Source organism: Microtus pennsylvanicus, chromosome 8 (genome assembly GCF_037038515.1).
Source record: "Microtus pennsylvanicus isolate mMicPen1 chromosome 8, mMicPen1.hap1, whole genome shotgun sequence".
Classification (NCBI taxonomy): Eukaryota; Metazoa; Chordata; class Mammalia; order Rodentia; family Cricetidae; genus Microtus; species Microtus pennsylvanicus.
This window is the reverse complement of record NC_134586.1, coordinates 79,506,345-79,521,003: the sequence shown is the minus strand read 5'-3', so window position 1 is coordinate 79,521,003 and position 14,659 is coordinate 79,506,345. Positions and strand designations below refer to the sequence as shown.

Here is a 14,659-nt window from a genome sequence, read left to right as displayed (position 1 = left end):
CAGGTCCAGTTAGAACTGTACCAGGTGAGGCAGTGCTAGAGCTTAGGGCTCCTCTCTTTCTCTGCCTTGGTCTTAAGGCCTCTTCCTTCTGGGCGGCAGCCACGACACTCTTGCAGAACACCACACATCTTGGGAAAGTAACTGAAAGCCACCAGAAGGGGCCAGGGCGAAACTCTGTCTCAGAAAGACAAAAGAAAAACTGGATTTACAAATTTAGTGCCTTATTCATGTGTCATTTTGAAACAGGGTTATTAGGTGTCCAAATACAGAAAAATCTAAAACATTGCTAATAAAATTGACATCTTACCTATAATCTTGGAACATCTTACTTATAGTCTGGGCCTTAACTTGGAACAGAGTTTGAATTGTAACAGGAATAGAAGTGAGTAGGGCTAGTTCTAAGGTTCAGAGTTCCAAAAAGAATGAGGGAAGGATTAATATCTAGCATTACCTCTACAGCTCTTTATTTCCTTAACCATCAGAGAAGAGTGAATTAACAAAAGTTTCTACTCAGTGGCCCCAATTTATTTCAATTTGATTTCAGCTTCCTCAGAAGTCAATAATGTAAAAAGTCTAGTACAAATGCTGACATAAACTAATAGCAGATGAGGGTGACCAGGACTGAGATGCAAGAGTCTCCCAGTTTCTGCCCTGACGGCTTCTAACTTGAGTTTACTGGTTTAGAGAGTTGAAATGTCTGAAAAGTGTATCAAATGAAAAACACTTGAACCAATTAGAAAAGTTGGGAATGATAAAAATATTAGGAGACAAATACATGATTTAAGAAAAGATTCTTGTGGGTTTTTTTTGTTTGTTTGTTTTCCTGAGACCCTGAAAGCAAAACTAGAAGTGATCAGAACAACAACAATAAAAATAAATTCTTCAATCAGAACTTCCCACATTGAATTCCAGGATGTCTTTGCACACTGAGAGTTCCTTGTAAGTCATTGTCCTCAGCTGTAATGCTTATTGAGCTGTTATAAATACTAGGAATAATCAGTGGGTAAAATGAACAAATATCCTTCTATTAGGAGTAGAGATTTTTAGTGAATAATAAAACAAGAAAATAAAATATATATGTATCATCCATCTATTCATAGGCATCTATATAACATTAACAGATTTGTGGCAAAAGATTTTTAAAAGAATGTGAAGAGCTGTCACGGCAAAGGAACAGAATTTATTTAAAAATTCTATTGTTAATGATCATCATGACAACATATGTCCATGATTTCAATAGCAGCACAATTATAAGGGAGACAGTGCACTGCTCCTGGTTGGATTTTATTCCTGGTACTGCAAATCTGACCAACAATCGATGGGTGAGGTGTTCAAAAGGGTCATCCTACTACTGCTGTTCTGCTAAATGGATACAGTATCAAACTGTCCTCTAAATTCATAGCTTGACCCACAGATTAGTCCAGTTCTGAGATTTCATCAGAGTAGTTTCTTTGTATATTGAATGCTGGTTGACACAGAAACTCACAGCTGGTCAGTCAAAGGACAAATGATTATCAGAAAAGCGCTCATTCACAGATGAGACATCTATATCACACTCTTCACCCTGAAAGCTTGGGAATCATTGAAAAAAGGGTGAAGAAAGAGGGTAAGAACCAGAGTTTGGAGAGGACTGGGCAGACATCATGACTTTTGGACACAGCAGAACCTCGTTACTCTTGAATGCACAGCAACTGCGATTACCTACACAAGATCTGTACAATATCAAGCCAGTCAACATTCTGGCATGGAGAGAGGAGTTGCTGAATCCCCTCCTACCCCTAGCTGGGGAGCTGTGGACTATTGTTGGTTTCTGAGGAAAAGAGTCAGGTTTTTTAACAGATCAAGCCCCTGGTAGGTAAACCATACTCCAGTTGAAGCTCACATACCTAGGAGTATGGGACAGCAAAAATTGGTTCCAGTGGGTTATTTTTTAAAAAAGACATGAAGTTGGGGGATGTAGGGAAGTACAGTGGATCTGAAGGAGGCATGATTATGGTATACATATAGTCTAAAATATTCTCATCAAGCTATAAAATAAAAAAAATACAAGGAAGGAGGATACCACAGAGGTGTTCTGCATAGTTTGGTAGAGTGTTTGTTAAAGGGAATGAGAAGAACTTGTGAGAAACTTTCAAATAATTATGAAAATGTGTTTAAAATAATGTTGTTAAAGTGGGCTGGTCTCATTGTGAGGTAACTACAGGAATCCAACATTATCTAGAGAAGCAGAATTGGTATGATATGAATTTAGATTACAGAACTTCTCTGATATCCTCCCTGAGCTGCTGGTTCTCTGATAGCAAGAAATAACTAATAGGGAAGGTGTGGGCAGGTCAGATGCTATATTAGTCATGGTTCGCTAGAGTAACAGATCTTATAGGATTAGTAGTTCTCTATATAGAAAGGAGATTTATTAGAATGACTAATTGGCTGCAGTTCAACTAATCCAGCAATAACTGGCTGTGAACAGAAAGTCCAAGAATCTAACAGTTGCTCAGTCCACCAGGCTTGATGTCTCAGCTGGTCTTCAGTACACACCAGAAGAATTAGATTCAACTGCCAGTGAAGGAATGAACTTGCCAGCCAGGTGAGAGCAAGCAGGCAAATAGCAAAAGCTTCCTTTTTCTGTGTCCTCATATAGGCTTCCAGAAAAAGGTGTAGTCTGTAGTAATGAAGAGGCAAGTAGGCCTGCTTTTCATCCTGCCCGGCTCCCACATGGTTAGCTTAGCCCCGGAAATAACAATACACAAACTGTATTCTTTTAAACACTGCCTGGCCCATTATATCTAGCCTCTTCTGGATAACTCGCATATCTTGCTTTAACCCATATCTAGTAATCTGTGTAGCACCACGAGGTGGTGGCTTATCGGGAAGATTCTATTGTACATCCATCTTGGGCTGGAGCTTCATCGCGTCTGACCCAGAGAGGAGAGGCATGGCAATTGCCTCACTTTCTCCCAGCATTCTGTTCTGTCTACTCCACCCACCTAATTTTCTGACCTATCAGACCAAGCAGTTTTCTTTATTGATTAACCAATGAAACAACAGATTGACAAATGACCTTCCCACATCAGTAGTCCACATTAGATCTGGTTTAAAAATGTGTCTTTTCCCAGCTCAAAAGCTCTGGAATAGAAGTAGATCTTGCTAAGCAAAGTTTTTTTATTCCTTAATTTCATATGTAGTTAAGCTGACAACGAAGACTAGTCGTCACAGACGCCAAGAGCAACAGGCATAACAGAACAGGGCTTATGATTTGATTGGTAAAAGGCAAGGAACAGCAGATTAGCATCTAACTGTTAGATTCTCACGTTTAGCAACATATTCAAATATTTAAAATTATCACACAAATGAAATGTGTTTACAGTGAAGCATCTTGTCCAGTCACACTGGAGAAAGCACAGTCAAAAGGATGATGATAGAATACTTATATAAAGCACTAGGCAAAGATCCAAGGGAAAATAAAAAGCGAAAGCTGCACTTTGTGGCTCTGATGGCCATTATTTTCTTCCTATGACTTTACAGAGACGCTAAAGGGGAGAGAACAGATGACCCAGCATCCAGCTAAGACCCTAAGACCAAGTCATACTTTGCCCTCTCTGAGCAAGAGTCATTGTGCTGTTGTGTTTTGTTTTGTTTTATTTTTGAGTCAGGGTTTTGTTGGAGACCATGCTTCGAGAAATATGCCTCTTACCAGGATAGGGGCATGGGGATTAGAAGAATAAGTAAAGAGAACAAAGACCCAAGTGAAAATAATAAACAGAAGCATAGGAGAGTATCAGGAGGGAGTTCCAGTGAATACCGAAATTTGCTGAATTTAATTTTCTATACACTTTTATACCTTCATACAAAAGGAGAAGAAGGCAAAAGACTGCTGTATTATGATACAAAAGACAATTAGAACAATTACTTGGTTCAGTACTTGAGACATCAAGTCATTAATTCCTGAGAAAAGCATTCTGTTCTTTAGGCAGTGAACCTATCCTAGACCAAGTATCCTGAAGGTAGCCACTCTCAAGGTCAAACCCCTTAATTTAAAAGAAGGAGCAGAAGTATGTTTAAATTCTCTGACCTTTGGTCAGGGTGGAGTGGATCTACCTGTATGAGCCATCTTAATGTCCAAAATATCAAGTAACCACACTCTACCTCAGGGTGTGTAGCCAGAGTTGCCAACAACTTTGAACAAGATAAAACTCTCAGTTAAGGTGGAAATAGGCTCACATTTTTGGGCCTCCACAGGATTTAACTATACAATACAGGTGGATTTTGATTTCACTATGTAACCCAGACTGGATTTCAAACTCTCTGAATCTTTTTGCCTTTATCTCCTGAGTGTTAGAATGGCAGGTATGTCCCACCATCTCTACAAACTCACATGGACTTCTTCCTGTTGTCAGTAGTGAGGTATGGATTTGCTCTCTCATTGTTTTAGCATGCATGCTTGCTTTAGAGCATTAAAATTATCCAGAGAAAGAAAGCATAAGCCCCCAACACATTTCTTTAATTATTTTGTGTCTGTAACATACTTACAATTATGAAGCTATGAGTAGAGGCTCAGAGTTAATTAATGTGATAATTAAAAAGAGACAGACTGAATATACACTGTTTTTTACACATAAATTTTTTCTTTCCTTGCCATAGGAGCCTTCATTTGCAAGATGGTGCCCTTTGTCCAGTGCACTGCCATTGTGACAGAAATCCTCACGATGACCTGCATTGCCATGGAGAGACACCAGGGGCTTGTCCATCCTTTTAAGATGAAGCGGCAGTACACCAATCAAAGGGCGTTCACAATGTTGGGTGTGTTTATCACTTAGCGTCACTGTGACAAAGCATCTGAGCTGCAGAGCTCAAACAAACACCTATCTTTGCTCACGGGTTCAGTCCATGGTCTCTAGGCTATGTTGTTTCTGTGTCTTTGTGTGCTGAGTCAGAACACATGATGGAGAACTTGTGCCAGAGTTGGGTGGCTTACCTCATGCCACCCAACACAGACAGGAGGCTCTGGGACAGAGAACAATAGTCTAGGTGTAAGGGTTTAGATAAAAGCTGCACTACCATGACAGTGAAAGAGAGAAACTTTGCTAATAGTCATGAGACAGAAAGAGGCAGATATTTTTGTTATAGGAATGTCTACAGTAGAGGACTGTACTATTCCAGAAAGTAATCCTGAAATCTTTGTGATACCAAATTTATTTTTAAGCAGTTGGAAATGAGCAGACAAATCAATAGGGAAAAGAAGTTGTCAGTTACTATAAAACTTATGTCATATCTTCTCTAAAAAGAGCTAAATATCTTTTTCCAATATAAAAACAAATAGGTATGAAAAGAGTTTAATGTAAGGAGTACATGGAAAATTAAGGCTATTAAAAAGGAGAAATCGTGGTGAATCTCAATGCCATACCATTGTAACAGGCATGACCTTGAGGATGAAAACTTTAAGATGCTGAAGGAAGACACTGACATGGGAAAGTCCCCCTCGCTGTGCTCATTAATTGACAGAGTTAATATTGTGAAAGTGGCTTTTGTTAGCAAAAGCAGTGCACAAATTTGATGCAATTTCCATCAAAATCCCAATGACATTTTTCAGAGAGCTAAAAAAAGCAATGTCAAAATTCACATTTGTGAAAGACACTGAATAGTGAATTTCAACACTGAACAAAAAAGAGCAATGTTATAGGTAACTCAATATCTGACCTCAAAATTATATTACAGAGACACAGAAAAACAACATGGTGCATGCAGAAAAACAGGCATGTAGTTGACATGGAGCAGATGACTCATATGTAACTCACCCAGCTACAGTCAATTAAATTTTAATTGCATTTATTTGTTTCATTACACTTCATTCATTTATTTGTGTATGTATGCTTGTGTGTGCCTGTTACAACAAATGTGTGCAGATCAGAGAATGCTTGCAATTCTCTCCTTCCACTGTGTGGGTTTTGGGGCTCAAACTCAGGTTATCAGGCTCGACAGTAAGCACCTTTACTTGCTGAACCAACTCACTGACCCCAGTCACCTATCAAAAATATGTATTAGAGGCAATATAGCTTCTTTAACAAATGGTGTTGGGAAAAGTGATTTCTCCATGTAACAAGAGTGAGACTAGATATATATCTCTCACATTCCTCAAAAATCAATTAAAATGGATTAAAGAAGTAAGTGTAAATGCTAGAACTTAAGAACTGCTGGAGGAAAACACCGTAAATCACTTTGACATAATGTAGAATATTCCCAAGAACTGATAAATGTGGTTACATAAAATAACAATCACCAGGGTCTGCAGGGCTGTCTATAGGATGGGAAAAATATTTGCCAAGTACACATCAGGTGGGATTAATAACTAGAATATATTAAGAAATGCAAAATTTAAACATTAAAAAAGTAATCCAATCAATTAATGGGCTAAAGAACTCAATATACAGTTCCCAAAAGAAGCAACACTAATGGCTAATAAACACTTGGGAAGGCATTCACTATCCTTAGCCATGAAGAGAATGCAAATTTAAATTGCTTAAGACTCCAATGCACCCCACTCAGAATGGCCACCTTAAAGAAAAATGGCCATCTTAAAGCAACAAATGTTGATGAGGATGTGGGTAAAGGAACACATCACTGCTGTGGGCATGGAACTGTAGCCACTAGGGAAAGCAGTCCAGAACTTTCTCAAGAGGCCTACCATGATGTAGAGCTACTGTTTGTACCAGCTATGATACTTGGCTATAGTATATGTACCTGAAGGGCTCCAAGTCAACATCCCCAAGTATGTATCATAATTATTGCTTTTATTCACAATAAATAGGAAATAGGAATAGTTTAGAAACTCATCAACAAATATAAAGATAAGAGGTATATTTACAAGTCACAAAAAATTAAGTCATGGCATTTGCTTGAAAATGAATGTAAGATTTAATCATTATATTAATTTTCTTCTCCTTTCATGGCCTCCTTTCCAAACTCTCCCTTTCTCTTCCTGTGTGTTTCTGTCTCTCTGTCTTTACATACAGACAATTTTCTAGTTTCTAGAGTCTACATATGAGATATAACATGAGAAACACATCACTGCTGTGGGATGCAAAGCTGTGACCAGCAGGGAAGTCAGTCTAGAACTTTCTCAGGAAAATAGAGTTAACATATGCCCCGACTTGCCACTCAGCTGTATTCATATATTTGAAAGTCTCCAAGTCAATATGGAAGCAGAAGGGAGGATTATTGGAGACGCAAAGGAACCAGTTGGAATGGGCTTAGAATACAGGGGAGAGCAGTCTGGTGTTAGATCTATAATGAAAACTAGGCTCAAATAATGTAAGGGCCATAATGAAACCTACTTCCTTGAATGCTAACTTTAAAGTTAATATAAAACTAAATATTTGGAGGTTTTAAACAGATTGCTCATCAGATACGGGAACATACTACTCTTTGAGAGGACTTGACTTTCATTCCATCTAAGTCAGATAATTAACAACTGCCTTTAACTCCAGCACCAATGAATCTGATACCTCTTCTGGCCTCCATAGGTGCCTGCACAAATGTGACCTCCACTCTCAGAGGCAGACACACACACACACACACACACACACACACACACACACACAAATAAAAATAATAAAAGTAAATCTTTTAAAACCATACATGTATTTTAGACTTGCAGAAAAAAATGATAGAAGATGTTCTGTAATATGTTCAAAAGTTGTTCATTTCAGGGCTGGAGAGATGACTCAGTGGTTAAAAGCACTGGCTACTCTTTCATATGAGTGGGGTTTGATTCACAAGTCCCTCATAGTGTCTCATAACCGACTTCAGTGTCAGTCCCCCAGGATCTGTCATCCTTTCCTGGACTCCCTGGCATCAGACATGTACTCAGTATACAGACATACATGCAGACAAATATACATACCCATAAATGAATTTAAGTCTTTAAGAAGTTATTTATTGGTGCGACAAACATGGATCAGCTTCTACTAAGGGCTGAGAATTTTCCTTAGATTCTCATTTGGGGAAATGAAAAGTAGGTTGTCCTTGTCCTCCAGCATTTCAGGGGAAGTTGAGAAGTCACGAATAAAGGTAGGCACAGACTCGCTAAACAAATAAAGCTCCTTAGACCACCCTGGTCTACAAGAGCTAGTTCCAGAAAGCTCCTTAGACCAGCCTGGTCTACAAGAGCTAGTTCCAGGACAGGCTCCAAAATCACAGAGAAACCCTGTCTCGAAAAAAACAAAAAAAAAAAACAAAAAACAAAAAACAAACAAACAAAAACAAAAACAAATAAAGCTCCTTTTGAAATGACAGCAAACTTCAAGTTATTTAGGGAAGCTGACTTCTGAGCTATTCCAGAACAAAGTCCACAGTGATGACAGAATGGCCCATGCAAGGTACAAATATGATGTTGAGCAGGGCAGGGGTTTCTGGGATGTAAGAATGGACAGGAACAAAATCCTTTCCAGTAGAGTCTAGGTGGGAAGACCTGCACTGGTGAAGGGAGAGAATGAGGATATTATCAGGTTGCTGCTATAGAATTTGGATTTTTACCTTCTAGGCAATTCAGTCATATAAAAGAGTTTTTAACAGTAAAAAAAAAATGTGGGGCCTAGGAATACAGTTCAGTAGATAAAAGTGTTTTCTGTACAAGCATGAAGGCTCAAAACCCATATAAAAAGACAGGTATGACCAGATACATCTGTAAACCCAGGATTACTGGGGTTGCTGTCCAGCCAGTCTAGCTGAAAATGGTGCACTCCAGCTTCAGTGAGAGACTCCATCTCAATGCAATAATGCAGAAAGTGCTAGATCATGAGATCCAATGTTCTTCTCTAGGATCCTCACACACGTGGGTGCTCTCTCTCTCTCTCTCTCTCTCTCTCTCTCTCTCTCTCTCTCTCTCTCTCTCTCTCTCTCTCTCTCTCTCAACTATTGTAGCACTGCTTTCCAAAGCAGTGGAAGGACAGAGATCCTTTAAGGAGATAATTGCTGTACTCGATGACAGAGAAGATGGGAGCAAAGGGGACCAGGCATCTTTATAATTAGAGAGTTAAGCATGCATGTTGCTTACCTAGCTATGTTGCATTTTGATAACTGTCATATTGTTGCAGGTGTGGTATGGCTTGTGGCCATCATCATAGGATCACCCATGTGGCATGTACAGCGACTTGAGGTAGGCTCAGAGCTGAGATATTTTCTCAACCCTCCTTCTTACATTTATTTTCCTTCCCTGGAGAATATTATGGTGAATATATATGACCTCATCCATTTCTGTAAAATCAGATGATGTTTTCAAATTGTCTTCTCTTTTATTTAAGTCTACTGGATGCTGCACCACTAATATTTATTTTTTTTTTATTTTTTTTTCATTTTTACTGTAAACTGACTTATTTTTTTTTGAAGTTTATTTTTTTTTTAATTTATTTATTTATTAAAGATTTCTGTCTCTTCCCCGCCACCGCCTCCCATTTCCCTCCCCCTCCCCCAATTAAGTCTCCCCCCAGCCCGAAAAGCAATCAGGGTTCCCTGTCCTGTGGGAAGTCCAAGGAACCCCCACCTCCATCCAGGTCTAGTAAGTTGAGCATCCAAACTGCCTAGGCTCCCACAAAGCCAGTGCGTGCAGTAGGATCAGAAACCCATTGCCCTTGTTCTTGAGTTGTCAGTAGTCCTCATTGTCCGCTATGTTCAGAGAGTCTGGTTTTATCCCAGGCTTTTCCAGACCCAGGCCAGCTGGCCTTGGTGAGTTCCCCATAGAACATCCCCATTGTCTCAGTGTGTGGGTGCACCCCTCGCGGTCCTGAGTCCCATGCTCGTGCTCTCTCTCCTTCTGCTCCTGATTTGGACCTTGAGATTTCAGTCCTGTGCTCCATTTTGGGTCTCTGTCTCTGTCTCCTTTCATCGCCTGCTGAAGGTTAATATTCAGGAGGATGCCTATATGTTTTTCTTTGGGTTCTCCTTATTTAGCTTCTCTAGGATCACTAATTATAAGCTCAATGTCCTTGGTTTATGGCTAGAAACCAAATATGAGTGAGTACATCCCATGTTCCTCTTTTTGGGTCTGGCTTACCTCACTCAGGATAGTGTTTTCTATTTCCATCCATTTGTATGCAAAATTCATGAAGTCCTTGTTTTTTATTGCTGAGTAGTACTCTAATATGTATAAATTCCATACTTTCTTCATCCATTCTTCCATTGAAGGACATCTAGGTTGTTTCCAGGTTCTGGCTATCACAAACAATGCTGCTATGAACATTGTAGAGCATATACTTTTGTTGTATGATAAGGCCTCTCTTGGGTATATTCCCAAGAGTGGTATTGCTGGGTCCAGGGGTAAGTTGATCCCGAATTTCCTGAGAAACCGCCATACTGCCTTCCAAAGTGGTTGCACAAGTTTGCATTCCCACCAGCAATGGATGAGTGTACCCCTTTCTCCACAACCTCTCCAACAAAGGCTATCATTGGTATTTTTGATTTTAGCCATTCTGACCGGTGTAAGATGGTATCTTAAAGTTGTCTTGATTTGCATTTCCCTGATCGCTAAGGAAGTTGAGCATGACCTTAAGTGTCTTTTGGCCATTTGAAGTTCTTCTGTTGAGAATTCTCTGTTCAGCTCAATGCCCCATTTTATAATTGGGTTGATTAGCCTTTTACGGTCTAGTTTCTTGAGTTCTTTATATATTTTGGAGATCAAACCTTTGTCAGTTGCAGGGTTGGTGAAGATCTTCTCCCAGTTGGTGGGTTGCCTTTGTGTCTTAGTGACAGTGTCCTTTGCTTTACAGAAGCTTCTCAGTCTCAGGAGGTCCCATTTATTCAATGAGGTCCTTAATGTCTGTGCTGCTGGGGTTATACGTAAGAAGTGGTCTCCTGTGCCCATGTGTTGTAGAGTACTTCCCACTTTCTCTTCTATCAGGTTCAGTGTGTTTGGACTGATATTGAGGTCTTTAATCCATTTGGACTTGAGTTTTGTGCATGGTGATAGATATGGATCTATTTTCATTCTTCTACAGGTTGACATCCAGTTTTGCCAGCACAATTTGTTGAAGATGCTCTCCTTTTTCCATTGTACACTTTTAGCTCCTTTATCGAAAATTAGGTGTTCATAGGTTTGTGGGTTAATGTCAGGGTCTTCTATTCGATTCCATTGGTCGACTTCTCTGTTTTTATGCCAATACCAAGCTGTTTTCAATACTGTAGCTCTGTAGTAGAGTTTGAAGTCAGGGATGATAATGCCTCCAGACGATCCTTTGTTGTATAAGATTGTTTTGGCTATCCTGGGTTTTTTGTTTTTCCATATAAAGTTGATTATTGTCTTCTCCAGATCTGTGAAGAATTTTGATGGGATTTTGATGGGGATTGCATTGAATCTATAGATTGCTTTTGGTAGAATTGCCATTTTTACTATGTTGATCCTCCCAATCCAGGAGCAAGGAAGATCTTTCCATTTTCTGGTGTCCTCTTCAATTTCTTTCTTCAAAGACTTAAAGTTCTTGTCAAATAGATCTTTCACATCCTTGGTCAGAGTTACCCCAAGATATTTTATGCTATTTGTGGCTATCGTGAAAGGTGATGCTTCTTTAATTTCCCTCTCTGTTTCCTTATCCTTAGTGTATAGGAAGGCCACTGATTTTTTGGAGTTGATCTTGTATCCTGCCACATTACTAAAGGTGTTTATCAGCTGTAGGAGTTCTTTGGTAGAGTTTTTGGGGTCGCTTATGTATACTATCATATCATCTGCAAATAACGAGAGCTTAACTTCTTCTTTTCCGATACGAATCCCCTTGATCCCTTTATGTTGTCTTATTGCTATTGCTAGAACTTCAAGCACTATATTGAAGAGGTATGGAGAGAGTGGACAGCCTTGTCGTGTTCCTGATTTTAGTGGGATGGCTTTGAGTTTTTCTCCATTTAATTTAATGTTAGCTGACGGCTTGCTGTAAATAGCTTTTATTATATTTAGGTATGACCCTTGTATCCCTAATCTCTCCAAGACTTTTATCATAAAGGGGTGTTGAATTTTGTCAAATGCTTTTTCAGCATCTAATGAAATGATCATATGGTTTTTTTCTTTCATTTTATTTATATGGTGGATTACATTGATAGATTTGCGTATGTTGAACCAGCCCTGCATCTCTGGGATGAAGCCTACTTGATCATAATGGATAATTTTTCTAATGTGTTCTTGGATTCGGTTTGCCAGTATTTTATTGAGAATTTTTGCATCGATATTCATGAGTGAGATCGGCCTGTAATTTTCTTTCTTGGTTGGGTCTTTGTGTGGTTTTGGTATCAGGGTAACTGTAGCTTCATAAAAGGAATTTGGCAATGACTCTTCTGTTTCTATATTGTGAAATACATTAAGGAGTATAGGTATTAGCTCTTCTTGGAAGTTCTGGTAGAATTCTGCATTGAAACCATCTGGTCCAGGGCTTTTTTTGGAAGGTAGATTTTTGATAACGGTTTCTAGCTCTTCGCGACTAACAGGTCTATTTAGATCGTTCACCTGGTCTTGGTTTAGCTTTGGTATGTGGTACTTATCTAAAAAAATGTCCATTTCTTTTGCATTTTCTAGTTTTGTGGCATACAGGCTTTTGTAGTAAGATCTAATGAGTCTCTGAATTTCCTCTGTGTCTGTGGTTATGTCCCCCTTTTCATTTTTGATCTTATTTATTTGCGTGTTCTCTCTCTGTCGTTTAATTAGTTTGGATAGGGGTTTGTCGATCTTGTTGATTTTCTCCAAGAACCAACTTTTTGTTTCATTGATTCTTTGGACTGTTTTCTGCGTTTCTATTTTGTTGATTTCTGCCCTCAGTTTGATTATTTCCAGTCTTCTACTCCTCCTGGGCGCATCTGCTTCTTTTTTTTCTAAAGCTTTCAGGTGTGCTGTTAAGTCTCCGATGTATGCTTTCTCTGTTTTCTTTAAGTGGGCACTTAGTGCTATGAACTTTCCTCTTAGCACTGATTTCATAGTGTCCCATAGGTTTGAGTATGTTGTCCCTTTATTTTCATTAAATTCAAGGAAGACTTTAATTTCTTTCTTGATTTCTTCCTTGACCCAGGTGTGGTTCAGTAGTTGACTGTTCAGTTTCCATGAGTTTGTCAGCTTTCTGGAGGTAGGATTGTTGTTGAATTCTAACTTTAATCCGTGGTGATCTGATAAGACACAGGTGGACACTGATATTTTTTTGTATCTGTGGAGGTTTCCTTTGTTTCCGAGTATGTGGTCAATTTTCGAGAAGGTTCCATGGGCTGCAGAGAAGAAGGTATATTCTTTCCTATTTGGGTGGAATGTTCTATAGATGTCTGTTAAGTCCATTTGCTTCATTACCTCCAGTAGTTCTCTTACTTCTCTATTAGGTTTCTGTCTGATTGACCTGTCCATTGCTGAGAGAGGTGTATTGAAGTCTCCTACTACTAGTGTGTGTGGTTTGATGTCTGCCTTGAGTTTTAGTAATATTTCTTTTACATACGTGGGTGCTTTTATATTAGGGGCGTAAATATTCAGGATTGAGACTTCATCCTGACAAATTGTTCCTGTTATGAGTATAAAGTGTCCATCTCGATCTCTTCGGATTGATTTTAGTTTGAAGTCAGTTTTGTTAGAAATTAATATGGCCACACCTGCTTTTTTCTTAGGACCATTTGCTTGAAAGATCTTTTCCCAGCCCTTTACTCTGAGTAGATGCCTGTCTTTGTGGTTGAGATGTGTTTCTTGCAAACAGCAGAATGTTGGATCCTGTTTTCGTATCCAATCTCTTAGCCTGTGCCTTTTTATAGGTGAATTGAGACCATTAATATTAAGTGATATTAATGACCAGTGGTTGTTTACGCCAGATATTCTTATTGTTTTTGGAAGTAGAATTTGTGTGTCTCCCTTCTTTGAGTTGTGCTAGTGAAGGGTCACTAGATGCCTGAGTTATTGTAAGCAGTGTTGGCAATGTTGGATTCCTTGGGTTGCGATTTTCCTTCTATTACTTTCTGTAGGGCTGGATTCGTGGCTACGTATTGTTTAAATTTGTTTTTATCCTGGAATGTCTTGATTTCTCCATTTATAGTGAACGAAAGCTTGGCTGGGTATAGTAGTCTGGGCTTGCATCCATGGTCTCTTAGCTTCTGCAGTACTTCTATCCAGGACCTTCTGGCTTTCATTGTTTCCATAGAGAAATCAGGTGTAAGTCTGATCGGTTTACCTTTATAAGTTACTTGGCCTTTTTCCTTTGCAGCTCTTAGTATTCTTTCTTTAACCTGTATATTTTGTGTTTTGATTATTATATGGCGAGGGGATGTTTTCCTTTGATCCAGTCTGTTTGGTGTTCTATATGCTTCTTGAATATTCAAAGGAATATCTTTCTTTATGTTGGGAAAGTTTTCTTCCATAATTTTGTTCAAAATATTTTCTGGGCCTTTGAGCTGTGACTCTTCTCCTTCTTCTATTCCTATTATTCTTAGATTTGGTCTTTTTATTGTGTCCCATATTTCCTGAATGTTTTGTGATGAGAATTTGTTGGCTTTGCAGTTTTCTTTGATCAGAGCGTTTATTTTCTCTATGTTGTCCTCAGAATCTGAGATTCTTTCTTCTATTTCTTGTATTCTATTGATTATGCTTGTTTCTGTAGGCTCTGCTCGTTCACCTAGATTTTCCATATCCAGCTGGTCCTCAGTTTGTGTTTTCTTCCTTGCT

General features: G+C 38.9%; 1 protein-coding gene across 1 annotated transcript in view; it reads left to right on the top strand.

Moving 5' to 3' along the window:
* Qrfpr (pyroglutamylated RFamide peptide receptor) overlaps positions 1 to 14,659 on the top strand; it is a 57,113-nt gene that overhangs the window by 30,638 nt on the left and 11,816 nt on the right. The window contains exons 2-3 of the mRNA XM_075982069.1: positions 4,642 to 4,800; positions 9,093 to 9,154. Of these exons, the coding sequence (XP_075838184.1) occupies positions 4,642 to 4,800; positions 9,093 to 9,154 (221 nt within the window). The remainder of the gene's footprint in view (positions 1 to 4,641; positions 4,801 to 9,092; positions 9,155 to 14,659) is intronic.